Source organism: Lampetra fluviatilis, chromosome 8 (assembly GCF_964198595.1).
Source record: "Lampetra fluviatilis chromosome 8, kcLamFluv1.1, whole genome shotgun sequence".
NCBI classification, from domain to species: domain Eukaryota; kingdom Metazoa; phylum Chordata; class Hyperoartia; order Petromyzontiformes; family Petromyzontidae; genus Lampetra; species Lampetra fluviatilis.
In genome coordinates, this window is record NC_136282.1 from 12,449,223 (window position 1) to 12,463,160 (window position 13,938).

Here is a 13,938-nt window from a genome sequence, read left to right on the forward strand (position 1 = left end):
GCACTACGAACGTTGAGATAAGGACACGGGGTGACCAATAATGTCTGAATTGGTCTGTAATGAGGTAGGCACTGATAATGGGTTGACAGGTATGCGAGCTCGTTACGATCCTGTAAATCGAGCAGGGGTAGCGAAGGTTTTAGCGACGTTTCCTGTCCACATGGCCTTGGGTTCCAATCCCCTGCTACAGAAACCTTTTGCAAGGAATCGTGTTACTGCATTAAGCACATATACTTGTGAACATGCGAATAAAAATAACATGCTCTGATAGTATTTGATGCATTTTTTTTAAAACTGATTAGTCCACAGCAGAGACGGCTTTCTTTCGAGGCGAGTCTCAAACAGTGTTAGACCACGCAGACGATGCACTATCAGGACAAATATATGCGGTTAATGCAGACACTATTCCGTACACAAGGTGTCTGTTTGATGTTTTAACATCTTAACACAACTGTTTTATTGCCAGAAAGGGTAAAACCTATTCTGACATTTTGGTATACTGGCAAGGGAGGTCACGTGACGTAGCTTCTCATCCCGAGCTCTCAAGGTCCTGATCGTGGCATTGTCATTGTGCTGTTCGCCTTTCGGCGTCCTCTGATCTAACACTGTTTGAGACTAGCCTCGAAAGAAAGCTGTCTCTGGTGTGGACCAATCAGTTTCAAATACAATGCATCATCATATACTGTCAAAGCATGGGGGCCGTCCATAAATGACGTCACGCGATTTTGGACGATTTTTTACCCCCCCCCCCCCCATCGTCACACGGCGTCACAAAAAGTCAGACCCCCCTAAAATATGACGTCACAAAGCTCTGCCGACCCCCCCCCCCCCCCAAATAAAAACATGCTTCAAATCGCTTTAAACTATTGTCATTGTAGTGCGTATTTAATGTGGCGCTGCACTCTGATGTTGTCTATATTTATTTAAAGTTGCGCATTTTGATGTGACGTCACATTTCTCACCCCCCTCCCCTCGTCACACATCGTCACAAATGTCTAACCCCCCCTCCCCCCCCTAGGTGCGTGACGTCATTTATGGACGGCCCCATGTGATTTTTGTTCGCATGTTCACCACAAGTATATGTGCTTAATGCAGACATGATTCCTCGCAAAAGGGGTTCTGTTTGGTGTTTTAACATCTTAACACAGCTGTTATATTGCCAGAAAGGGTAAAAAGAAGCCAATTTCTTATTTCAAAGATAATAATAAAATAATACAAATAAAACATAATAAAATACAATTCTCACTTATTTTATTTCCCTTCTACGTGACTTTACCGAACGAACCAAGAAGATGAATCCCTGCAGTCACGAAAGCTTTAAATCGAAAAATAAAATTAAAAGTTTGTGAATTGTTGCAAGTGAGCAGTGTTGGCCATCACCGCGTGTGAAAATCTCATCGCCCGCTATCCACGTTCCGGGGGCCCTCCCCCTCTTCGCTGACCACGCCCCCTCTCTACTGACCACGCCCATTCCAGCACACAACGACATGACGGAGCGGGGCAAAGGTTCGTGATGTTTGGTGATGGATCGGTTATCTCGCGAACAGCACCGACAAACATTACATTTGTTCCTCGCTCGCGGTTGTCCGCGTGTGTCGACGGAGTCGTCCTGGGTGCGTTTCACGGCCGTTGTCTCTGCGTTAAAATGTGTTTTTTTTTTAAATATCGAGGCCGGGGTTTAAGTAGGCCGCAGTCGGCGCCTAGCCCTCGGCCTGGATTTAGACCGGGCAAGCTGCGCCTCGTCCCGGTTGCGCGTCGGTGGCAGCGAAGCCTCCCCCACCCCGACTCCACCGCTTTGGGTGTCTCCTCGTCCACAAACTCGCCGCCTTTGTCTTCTTGGTTCTTTCGGTAAAGTCACGTAGAATGGAAATGATAAAATAATAAATAAAACATAATAAAATAATTCTCACGACGTTTCGGCCACAACACAAACAGAGCTGTCGGAAAGACAGCGTCCCAATGACAGCTCTGTTTCTTCACCTGAGGAGGGCTGCTTGCGTTGTGGCCGAAACGTCGTGAGAATTTTATTTTAATATGTTTTATTTTCATTATTTTATTATTTCCCTTCTACGTGACTTTACCGAAAGAACCAAGAAGATGAATCCCTGCAGTCACGAAAGAAGCTTTAAATCGAAATTTAGCCGCCTTTGGTTGGAGTTAAAGGGCTACTTGAAATATCTTGACGACTTTTGGTTATCTTTTGATGTGGTGTAGCTGTGACGAGTTGAGATGAAACGGGCTCGCGTTAATGCTTTATTAACGTTTAGATTAAAGCGTGGTGTCAAAAGTGACATTAAGCAGTTTTAAATGGTTCTGTTTAATGACAGTCCCTCCTATCATTGTGAACAAGTTATTTCGTGAATGAGGGCAGGCGGCCAACACTTAAATAACTCTCTTCGGTCACAGCACCTAAGCCACGTTCATTATTTTAATAGTTGAAGAGGGGCCATTGCCTTGAAACGTCGCCTAGTAAAATCTATTTATTTTCAGGCAGTGCGTTGAGTTTGTGTGTACGAGTTGTGCGAGTTCACAGACAGACGGCTATGGGAGTTTACTTGACAATTTGCTGTGTGGCGTGAAACGTCGACGAGTTTCGTAGCGCACACTGCGAATTTACCCCTCGTGCACCATCCACACGTGACCATCATCAACACGTGACCACACACGTGACCACACACACGTGACCATCCACACTTCACCATCCACACGTGACCACACACACGTGACCATCCACACTTCACCATCCACACTTCACCATCCACACGTGACCATCATCAACACGTGACCATCCACACTTCACCATCCACACGTGACCATCCACACTTCACCGTCCACACGAACACGTGACCACCCACACGTGACCATCCACACTGCATCCACACGTGACCACCCACACGTGACCATCCACACTTCAGCCACACTTCAACATCCACACTTCACCATCCACACGTGACCACCCACACGTGACCATCCACACGTTACCGTCCACACTTCACTGTCCACACGTGATCACACAAGCGTGCGGGAGGCCGGCCTTCATCGACCACTGCCTGTGAATGATCACACACACGCAGTCTACATAATACAGGTTTCTGTTGTTGGGTTAGATCGCGTAAATAAATAAATGTGTCGTTAAACCCGCCACCACCCGACACGGCCAATTTAGTAAGGGTTGTCACGTAAACAGAACGTACCAATTCGTCACTAGTACGGCACTACCACCGGTGTGTTGGAGAGCCAAGCCACAGCATTTACAATCCGAGTACGACGTCTCGTCAGTAATCGCAACCAGCTTCATCAGGCGACAGCCAGAAAAAAAAACACGGTGTACTCCGATAATATGGGTAAGCTCAGGTGTGACCAAACACTCGCACCGTTCACCGTGATGCCCGACGTTTCGCTCCACGTGGCTTTGAGCTTCGACCGGAGGAGTAACGTTCCCATTGTGTGTGTGGCACTCCTTTCAAGGCGTCACGGGAGGCGTGGAGCAGATGCTGGACACGGAGAACCAGCGTGCAACAGAAGTCCTCTCCAGCAAAGTGTCTCGCCTCAAGTCGGTACGCGGTGCCCCATCACAGCTGATTGAGTTCAGAATCAGAATATTTAGTGATACTGGAGGAATCCGATGAGCCATAAAAGCTCTTTTTCACAGATGTCAGGGTAGGGGCACGGGGTCAGAACTTTATCACGACAAACAATGGAAAAAACAATATGGTTGCAAAGCATATGGAAGGTAAACTAATTACTAAAAAATATATACAAATACAACTTTTTTTTTATCTTATCAGGTAAAGCACACTGAGCTATTAGGTTTTTTTAGGATTAGAACTGGGACGATTGGCCCATGAAGTCGATTGATAAACAAGAAAATATAATCGGCTGAATTTTTGTGGTCGATTTCACAGCCCCCTTGAAAAAATGGTATCTGCTCCGGCTTTACTGCCCTCCGAAGGCAGGGAACCCCCTACAAGCCGATCTCGGCGTGACGTGGCAGATAATGCCGAAGACGTCAACGAGCTTTGTTGATCATCTTACGGCCAGCACCACGTGGGAAAAAAACTTACCGTTTTGCAACTGTTTTGTGCAGTTGGATTACTTGAGCAATCGATTATTTATATAATCACATATCCTAGCTCGACAACATGGATTAGGGCATCGCAAGACTGCAGGGATTGTGACGACGTGGGGAGGAATTCGCCCAAATGTGGCCTGGTCATGGCTAATTATGTTGAGTGTGTACATGCAATATAAGGTTGGTATTGTGAAAAGCATTAACGTTTGGGTTCACATAAAAATGCTGCTTTCACTTGACTGCAACAAATGACCGCTGGATGGTTCTATAATTTGGAGGTGCATTGCACACACTTTAAATGTGTGGATAAGCTTCATCATGTGCCGACCAATAAGGACTGTCAATTTCAGAATGAATGCGCTGTGTTCACCTTTCATAATACTGTGGTGTATGGACATACATGGATGAATTGACTTTTTTTTATCCCCACTTGGATGGATGGTATGGATCATTCAGTTATTCTGTGTGTCAAATAATTTATCCCATAAATAACCCACAATTTATAAAACGATTATCTTCAAGGTGACACCCCCGTATGCATTATTTGGATGCTTTGAACATTTTGACTGATGTTATCTTAATTCGTGGAACTGCTTTTGTGTGTGTGTTTGTCTTTGAACTGGTCTTGTGTTGTGCAGTTTGCTTTGGAAATTGACAAAGAAACAGAGGAGCACAATCAGTACCTGGATGGAATGGTGAGTTTAAATGAGTTCACTATTGTCCATGGAATAGTAATTGCCATCATTGCTTTCTCACCATTAATGTAATCCAGGTTTGTAAAAATAGGAGATGGAGTGAAGCGATCATCTCACGTGCAGGTGCCACGTGAATTGTGGCTTCACATTCATATTCTTAGGTTTTTTCGGTAAAGTCACGTAGGTAAACAATTAAAATTAATAAAAGTAAAATAAAAAAAATATAAATATCACGACGTTTCGGAGGCAACACAAGCTTCCCTCTTCAGGTGGAACCGTCACAGCACGATAGCTGTGGCTTCACAGTTCGATTCATTAACAAGATGGCGATGGCTTTGAGAAGGCCTTCATCTAGCAGTTGATTAATCATGGCTGATGATGTCGATGATGAATGTTTTCAATGGAGGGTGAAAGAAAAAAAACCTCAACTCGGAGCAAACCTAAGCGTGCTGGCTTATTGCCTTTCGTAATAATTTAACTGGCTTTATGAGAAGCCTCCTGCTGGAGAGGTATGTGGTGAGTAGGCGTGTGAGGCTCGGGGTCGGGCGGCAGGGCGAGTGAGTGCGAGGGTTGATGCGGGGTCGTGACCCCGTGAGCACGGGGTCACTTTTCATCCACGACACGGAGGTCACGGGGGGGGGGGGGCGGGGGATCGCTGCGATTGGGACGGGGCCTGTCGTGTGACAAACGTGCCAAGGTCGGTCTCCTGAAAGCTCTGCTTGTGTTTTTTTTTTCAAGTCCAGCACGTTTGAGCGTTTTATGGACCTGTTTGTGATCCATCAGTCCTTTCGTCCATAGCGCAAGGTCACTGGCATGTGCCCGTCATTCCTGAGTCTCAATATAAGGACTTTTTATTAAGCTCTTATTGTTTGCTTCATTTTCTCATACTGGAAAATGTGATAACCCACATATATGTTTTAAAATAACTCGCGCGTATCTTAATGGGAATGCCTTAAAATCACTTTAGACATCCCGTGACACATGGCGTTATGTGTTCCTTTTATTATTTCCAACGGGCAACCTCTCAGTTGCAAGTCCAGTGTGCGAACCGTTGCACCGCGGCAGCGTCTGTGCTTTAATCAGTTAAAAATCTGGACATCTGTGAACAAAGAGCTTCATAGCTCATCGGATTTCTCCCGGATAAATATTCTGATTGAAATGCCACCTTTTGGAATAAAAGCGTGATTCGGGCTAGCCTGACTTTGCTCGATTGACGCACCGCGACGTGCCTCGTGCCTGCCCCAGGACAGCGAGTTCATGAGCGTCACGGGGCTGCTGTCGGGCAGCGTGAAGCGCTTCTCGTCCATGGTGCGCTCCGGCCGCGACAACCGCCGCCTCATGTGCTACCTCGTCGCGGGGCTCGTGCTCTCCTTCCTCGTCCTCTACTACCTGGTCTGGCGCGTCCGCACGTGATCTCGTTCATCGCCGCCGCCGCCGCCCGTGGAGCGACCTCCTCCCTTTGGACGCGCAGTTGCCCACTGACGCAAAAGAATTTCCAAATTTTACTCGAAAAATCGAATGCACGGGTTGGAGGGGGAACCTTTCCCTGACACGAGGACTGAGTTGCACTCTCGGTAACCGTTGACGCGTCTCACGCGTATTTACGATAACACCCCTCGGCCACTTTTGTAACTGCAGGAAGTTGTTTTTTTTTCAAAATTTATTAAGTGTGCTGAAATAAAAAAAAAAGTGTTTTATGGTCAAATACGTCCCAGCAGCTAAGGTACTTGCGGTGATACGTGAACGGGCACACTCAAATTTCGAAACACAGTATCGCCAGGTCCCAAATATTCCCCTCCAGTTCCCAGTTAACGTGGCTGCGATGCTTCCTTTGGCAGGAATGATTGACCACGCTAAACTTAGAAACACAGTCATATCCAGTCGAAAATATTCACCGCCAGTGTCCGATTAGTGCGGTGGCTAAGTTGCCTGTAAGTGACTGACGTTCTTTGTGGGCCGTTTAAAAGTGGAGAGGCGGCCTCCCCTTTGGACGCGGGCCGCATGAAATGAAGTTGTGGGCCACATTCCGCTCGTGGGCCATGGCTTCTCCACCCCTTGCTGTGACACCTCTCGCAAGTCTTACCGAATGTTTGACCTGGGTTATCGAGTAAAATGTCAAGTTTTTTTGCGTGGATGATTTTTGTGGGTAAATGTATATTTGGGGGGTTGGATGGTTGTTACACTTTGTGACTTTCTTGTGTCCAAATCTAATCACATGCACTTTACAGTCTTGGGGCGTGGTTTTCATCGTATTGTATGTCTATCAAAACAATAGGGTATATTTTTTTCCTTTTGCACTTGCGGTCCCTGGGTGGATTAGTTCAAGTATCGGGAGTTTTGACCAAAATGATTTTAGCTGTCGCACATCTTTACCCAGGCGGAGTTTGTGACGCACGGTCATTGGGCGAGTGTGTGTGTAGGGGTGGATGGGAATCTGCGCGCTCGTATCCCCAGCCACGCTACACGCACCAACCTTTTAATTTAACAAGTGAGATGCTTTAGGTGGCCGGGTGGCTCGGAGGTCAAAGCACTAAGCCGGCCCCCCGCCGTGCGATCCTCGATTCAAATCACGGTGTCAGCCGCCCGTGATTAAACCGGATACTTAAGCGCAATGAGTTGATGGTCTCGGCTCGATCACGAATGACTGCACTCAAAAATAAACCCCCCATCACATGAAATGTTTTGGTTTTCATTTAATTCATCAAATTTGTAGCTGTTGAGAATTAACAAAAATGTATCGGCTTGATTTTCCGCGCGCCAGACATTTCTGTGCAGCGGGGCTTGTGGTAAAGTGCTCCCCCTGGTGTGCAGATAAAAAAAATGACTAAATTATTTCAGAAGTGGTCCTACGACGTCAACTTTGACATTTAACATTGGGCGATGCGCAGCTTTTCCAAGAGTTCCCAATGGACTCCACCTCTGCCGATGTGACGCCGTTGTCACACTTGAAATAAAACTGGGAAGAGACCAAAAAAAAATCGCGCGCAAGACTTTTGACTGCAGTAAGGATTTCGTAGTGTACTGCGTCATCGTGGTTCTAATACTACAACAACGTGATGGGCGAACTTGGTTTTTTTTCTTTGCTCGAAATGTCTTGCCGATTAAACAAAAGAGGCTGGTTGCCTCGAGCTTCATTGTTAGTGTGACGAGTTCATATGAAGTCAATCTGTTGCACATCGAATGGATTTTAGGTGTTTGAAAAATTATGGTGGTGTGTTCTATACTGTTGCTGGTGGGGTTTTTTTTGTCATTTCCTTATGACTGAAAGTGAAATAAATTCATTTGTATTGCAGCTATTGTTTATAGATTGCCTTGTCGTCAAATATTGCATTTAGGTGACAAAGAAATGTTTCCATTAACCCAGCCCATACAAAAGTCTTCCAGGCTTAAATGGCCCTCCACAAACATGTGAATGGTCGATGTGTGTAATGATTCACCTCGACCCCACCCCGGCTCCCTGCCCCAGGAATTCAATGATTCGTCACAAATTGGGGTTACGATTCCATCTCTTTCATTCAGTTTCGTACGTTTTGACTGCACATTACCACCCTTTGTGAATCCACGGCTGTATGAAGCCCCCTCCCCATGCAGTGTCAGTATTGGAGGTGATTTGACCATTCTTCACCACGCTGGTCAGTGCGGCTTTTCCGATCGGCCGTGTTACAATACCAGTTAAGGTAACACCCCATCCACCGATGCGAGCCGTCGCTCGGAATCAAACTGAAGTTGCAGGTTTCATAGCGCAGTCGGACAAGCACAGCGCCACTTCTCCACCCCTGTCGGCATCGGTGGTGGCGGTGACGGTGACAGCGCATACGGTAATTTAATTGTTGGGACCACTTCCAACGTGGAACTTTTCTCAAGTGCGCAAGTATTTTCTCCGTTTCGGCGCCGGTGTGTGTCCGTCGCCGGCACCGGACCGTTCGCACGTGGCCCGCGGGGCAGCAAGCCGCGGTTAAAGAGTTTGGGGGATTACGAACCCGGCACTGAACAATGCGGCATGGAGCGGATGAAATGTGAAAGGGCTACGACGTCGGGTACCGCGCGTGGGACTGGACATGCGCGGATTAATGTGCGTGGAAGGTAACAGTTGAGCTGGCCTCTCTCTTCTCGGTTTAAACGTGATGATGGTGGTGGTGGTAGTGGGTTTTTTTTTTTGCACACCCCTCCACCAAACAAAGCCACCGCCTCGTATAAAGAGCCGTCGGTCAAAGGTTAGGCTTGCTTACATCAAAGGGGTATAAATAAGACGTGAGCTGGTGGGACAAGGAAATAAAGGCGGACGAAATGGAGATTATGAGTCTCAGTGCGTGGCCAGGGCCCCGCATTCCAGACGACTTTAATTTATTCCCGAGGGCAATAAGGAAGGCGCGACGCGAGGCCCTTTGAGAGATGCTTTGAGAATTTTTTTTATTTCAAAATTCGTAACGTATGTACACAATACATTAATATTGCAGTTTAAATATACATCTTGGCTACGATAATCTGCTTTTGCACAAAACACGTGCTTGGTTTTGTTATATATATCTTTTTTTTCTTTCTAATTGCAGTACTGGACGTTTTCTTTTTTTAAAGTGGTGTCTGTTGCGAAGATCTTTCGGTCACAGTTAAGTTGATCTTGCGAATGCGGGCTTCGTGTAGTCAAGCATTGCTACAGATTAGGGCAAAAGGTGCAAGAGTCTTCATGGGTGAGTGGGGGGAGGTGTGAAAGAAAACCGTCTCTTCCACTTGAAAAACTTTCGTTATTTTTTCTTCACCACAAAAGTAACAGCTTCCTCCGTACTTGGCTAGTGGAGCTACTCGACAGCGATGCACTTTACCTAGCGGCGTAAGCGCGTCGCTCCGAGGTTTGTGCTGTGGGATCGGGGTGGGGGGGGGGGCAGCGCAGCGGCCGGGGCCTGCAGCCACTTGCGAGCGACGTCCCTCGGTGGCGCGCGTGTCGCGCCACGCCAATCGTGGCGTTGAGAGACCCTCCTCCGCCATCACACCACCACCAACACCACCTCCCCCCCCCCCCCCACAAGATGTCTTGCGAGTGCAGCGTCTCTCGTAAGTTGCCTCGCATCTCAACTTTGCTTCGGAGGCACGAAGCGCTCGTCTGTAAGTGCGCAGAGAGCGACGGGGGGACGCTGACCCGTCCCCGCCGCTCGGACTCGCCAAAATCATTGTGGCCGTCGAACCGCGCGCCATTCCTGGCAAAGCCGTGCATGCGTGCGGTCGTTCCGTCGGTGGCTCCAGACCGAACGCATCCCTCGCCGTGCCCCATCTTCGTTCGTCGTCGTCGTCGTCTTCGCCCGCGATCGTCACTTGGACCAGGCACTCGCGGCGGCGGCCGCCTCGCCGCTGATGTAGGCGAATCCCGGGAAGTGCTGCCCGGGGTCGTAGTCGGAGGCGCGTCGAGCCATGCCGAGCGGCGCGAACATGTCCGAGGTCGGCGGCGCGGGCAGCGGGGCCACCGCACCGCTGGCGCTGTAACGCTGGACGTGCGCGTGGTGGTGGTGGTGTCCGTGGTTGTGGTGATTGTGGTGGTGGTGGTGGTGGTGCGCGGCTGCGGAGGACGACGAAGGGGAGACGGAGGAGGGAGACACGGACGAGGCGGGACTCCCGTAGCAGGCGCCGCCGACCAGAGCGTGGCCGCCGCTGCCCCCGCCGCCCCCCGTGCCGTCGCCCCAGCGCGGGGCCACGGAGCCGGTGCCGGCGGAGGGGCCCAGGAGGCACGGCTCGAGACGGCCGGACTGCCGGCTGAATGGGTACTGCGGTAGGAGAGAGGGGAAGAGCGACGGTCCACCTCGGATTAGTACGGTTGGGTTACGTACGGTGCGAAAGACATTCAACGGACGTAAATACAAACCAACTTGGTTTACGCATCGACAGAGATGAGGCTGATTCACGTTGAGACTTTCAGAAACGGATGCGCGTGGGGTCACGCGCACATGCACAGAGACACAAAGATCCTCCGAATAGCAGAGACACGAACGCATTCCATGGGCCAGAGGAGAAAACCACAACCCCCCCCCCCACAGCCCTGGCCTCTTAATGGTGTTTTAGGCCTTGATCAGGGCAATAAAGCTGAGATGTAGGTCCTGTTGATATTCCATACGGCTCTGCTGTAGCAGACGGACGGAGAATATCGCATCTGTGCAGAACTGCCCCGGCCTGAAACTACAATGGGCGTCTGCGAGTTTCTCAGTGTGCCTGGCATGATGATGATGATGTTGAATAATCCTTGCCAGGACTATTCCTGGCACGCTGATGAGGGAGATTTCCCCTCGTCAGCGTACACGGTTGGCTACGTACGGTGCGAAAGAAGTTCAACGTACATATTTGTTACAATCAGTGCGCCCTCCACCCCCCGCCCCTTCTTAAAGAGCTCTAGAAGGGGGGATGATCAATAGGACACCTTTCCAATCCAGCAGAAGCCATGCTTCGCCTCGCGGCAGTTGATATGATGGTCACGCAGTGCGGGGGCCCGGCCCAGGTTTTGCTACGCTCGCGTCAGCGTTTCGCTAGGAAGGAAAATCCCTTCCTGGCACTTTACCTGGCCTCAGGCTCTGTATTGCTGCTCTGCATTGCTCCATCCTTCTGCAGATACCCGTACCCGGCCGGGTACGGGTACGGGTAGCCGTTTGTGACCCTGGTGCGGCCGGGTACGGGTACGGGTAGGCCGTGAGTGACTGGTGAGTCACCGTTTGTCACTCATTTCGGGTAGGGTATGGGTAGGGAACGGGTACCCGTACCCGGCCGGGTACGGGTACGGGTACCCGTTTGCGACCCTGGTGCGGCCGGGTACAGGTACGGGTAAGGAATCAAAACCCGTTTGCGACCTCTGATCTCAACCAGATGGAGCACCTCGTCAAGGTGCCTGCGTTGGTCTCAACTTGGCGCCCAGTGCAGCCGTTTGCAGCTGCACGCGACGCAGGCCTGAACCGCAGCGTTGCCCCCCTCGCTGTCAGAACCAGGGGAGATGGATGCCATGTCCGGCTGCAAGCGACGATCACATTCTTGCTTGCAACATCCTTCAGCTAGCTCAGGCCTGGCTGGATATGCGGGGGTTTCAATGTGGTCCTCGGTGGAGGATGCCGAGCACCCCACCCCCACGCCCACAGTCAAACAATGGCAAGGGCATCATCATACGCTTACGGATGATACACGCAGAGAAAGATCCCCCGTGTAGCCTTTACCAGGCTATCCGGGCAAGTGCTGTTAGCGAGCACCTATGAAGGCCGGCACGGCACAAGAGGGGGTGGGTGGTCAGCGCCACGCCCGGCCGCCTTTGTCTCACCAGTGGCGATGTTTACACACCGCATCAGGTAATAATTTGAGGCTGAGTCGACATAGGGGAGCCCCAGGGCCGGTTCAGATAATCATCATTTGCATTGGCCGTGAGCGCAAATCGAACTCGGGTCGCTGGGTTCGTAGCCGAGCGTGTTAACCGCTGTGCCACCACTCACCATACTCGCACACACACACACACACACCCCCACACACCCGCACACACTCACACACCCCCACACACACACACCCACACACCCGCGCGCACGCACACACACACAACCCCACACACACGCACACACACACCCCCACACGCACACACAACCCCACACACACACACGCACACACACACACTTACACACACGCACACACACACCCCCACACACACGCACACACACAACCCCACACACACGCACACACACACCCCCACACACGCACACACAACCCCACACACACACACTTACACACACGCACACACACACCCCCACACACACGCACACACACAACCCCACACACACGCACACACACACCCCCACACACGCACACACAACCCCACACACACACCCCCACACACACCCCCGCGCGCACGCACACCAGTGACAATTTTAATAAGCGGAGAACAATACTTGGCTTCTGCCTTTAAAAAAATATCGTACGGTTCCCACAAATTCCTGCAGTGATCTCAGAAGCAACTAAAAAAAATCAAATTATATTTCAGCGCACGATGGTTACCCCAGCTCTGTACACACAGGTCACGCCGTGTCGTGCGAGAGTGGCGAGCGGAGGATGAGCTGGCAGTGAATGAGTGTGGATGAGTGAGTGAGTGGATGAGTGAGTGGATGAGTGAGTGGATGAGTGAGTGGATGAGTGAGTGGATGAGTTAGTGGATGAGTGAGTGGATGAGTGATTCAGTGGATGAGTGAGTGAGTGAGTGGATGAGTGAGTGAGTGAGTGGATGAGTGAGTGAGTAGATGAGTGAGTGGATGAGTGATTCAGTGGATGAGTGAGTGGATGAGTGAGTGGATGAGTGAGTGGATGAGTGAGTGAGTAGATGAGTGAGTGGATGAGTGAGTCAGTGGATGAGTGAGTGAGTGGACGAGTGAGTGAGTGGATGAGCGAGTGGATGAGTGAGTGAGTGGATGAGTGAGTGAGTGGATGAGTGAGTGAGTGGATGAGTGAGTGGATGAGTGAGTGGATGAATGAGTGAGTGGATGAGTGAGTGAATGATTGTTTTTGACGGCGAGTGTTCGTGGGTAGCGGTGGTACAGCGGTTTGCGCGATGCACCTTCGAGCCTGGCCACACCAGAGTTCAATCCCGTTCACGGGTCACCGACACCGGTGACGATCATCTTAACCGGTCCTGGGCCTCACCTAAGTCGACTCGGCCTCAAATGAGCACCCGGTGCCGTGTGTAAAGAACCCCACTGGGGAGACGAAGATGGTCAGGCGTGGTCCTGACCACCCACACCCCCCCGTGTACCACTTCAGCTTTCATCGGTGCTACTCGCTAACAGCACACGTGCCCCAAGAGCCCCTTGAGGCTATACGGGGGATCTTTGTCTTTGGTGTGGCCCGCCACTCGGCGAGCCCAGCTGTGGACTCGATGTATCGCGGGGGACCCCCCCCCCCCCCCAAGCGTTTGTCCCCGTGGTGGTGTCCCAGAGACAAAGCGGCTTTTACTGAGCGAGCGGCGCTATTTATACACACGGGGGACATGGGGGGGGGGGGGGCACGGGGGTGGTGGGGGGGGGGGCACCGAGGGGATACAGCAGAGAGAGCCTGTGGCTACCGCTGCTCGTCCACTATCGCTCACTGCTCGCCCGCTCGCCCGCCCGCCGTGTTCCACTCGGGCTGCATGCGTTTGGCGAGCCGTGAAAGCAGCTCCTTGCCTTGTAGCCA

At 50.7% G+C, this 13,938-nt stretch overlaps 2 protein-coding genes across 2 annotated transcripts in view; one reads left to right on the top strand and one right to left on the bottom strand.

Annotated features, from left to right (window-relative positions):
* Positions 1-8,059, top strand: part of BET1L (Bet1 golgi vesicular membrane trafficking protein like) — a 355,770-nt gene extending 347,711 nt beyond the window's left edge. The window contains exons 2-5 of the mRNA XM_078859187.1: positions 1,486-1,506; positions 3,469-3,557; positions 4,711-4,767; positions 6,013-8,059. Coding sequence (XP_078715313.1) covers positions 1,488-1,506; positions 3,469-3,557; positions 4,711-4,767; positions 6,013-6,180 — 333 coding nt within the window. The 5' untranslated portion in view covers positions 1,486-1,487 and the 3' untranslated portion in view covers positions 6,181-8,059. The remainder of the gene's footprint in view (positions 1-1,485; positions 1,507-3,468; positions 3,558-4,710; positions 4,768-6,012) is intronic.
* A 1,737-nt stretch (positions 8,060-9,796) lies between these two features.
* The window catches only part of RFX4 (regulatory factor X4), a 65,389-nt gene continuing 61,247 nt past the window's right edge, over positions 9,797-13,938 (bottom strand). Inside the window, exon 18 of the mRNA XM_078859181.1 lies at positions 9,797-10,520. Within this exon, the coding sequence (XP_078715307.1) occupies positions 10,071-10,520 (450 nt within the window). The 3' untranslated portion in view covers positions 9,797-10,070. The remainder of the gene's footprint in view (positions 10,521-13,938) is intronic.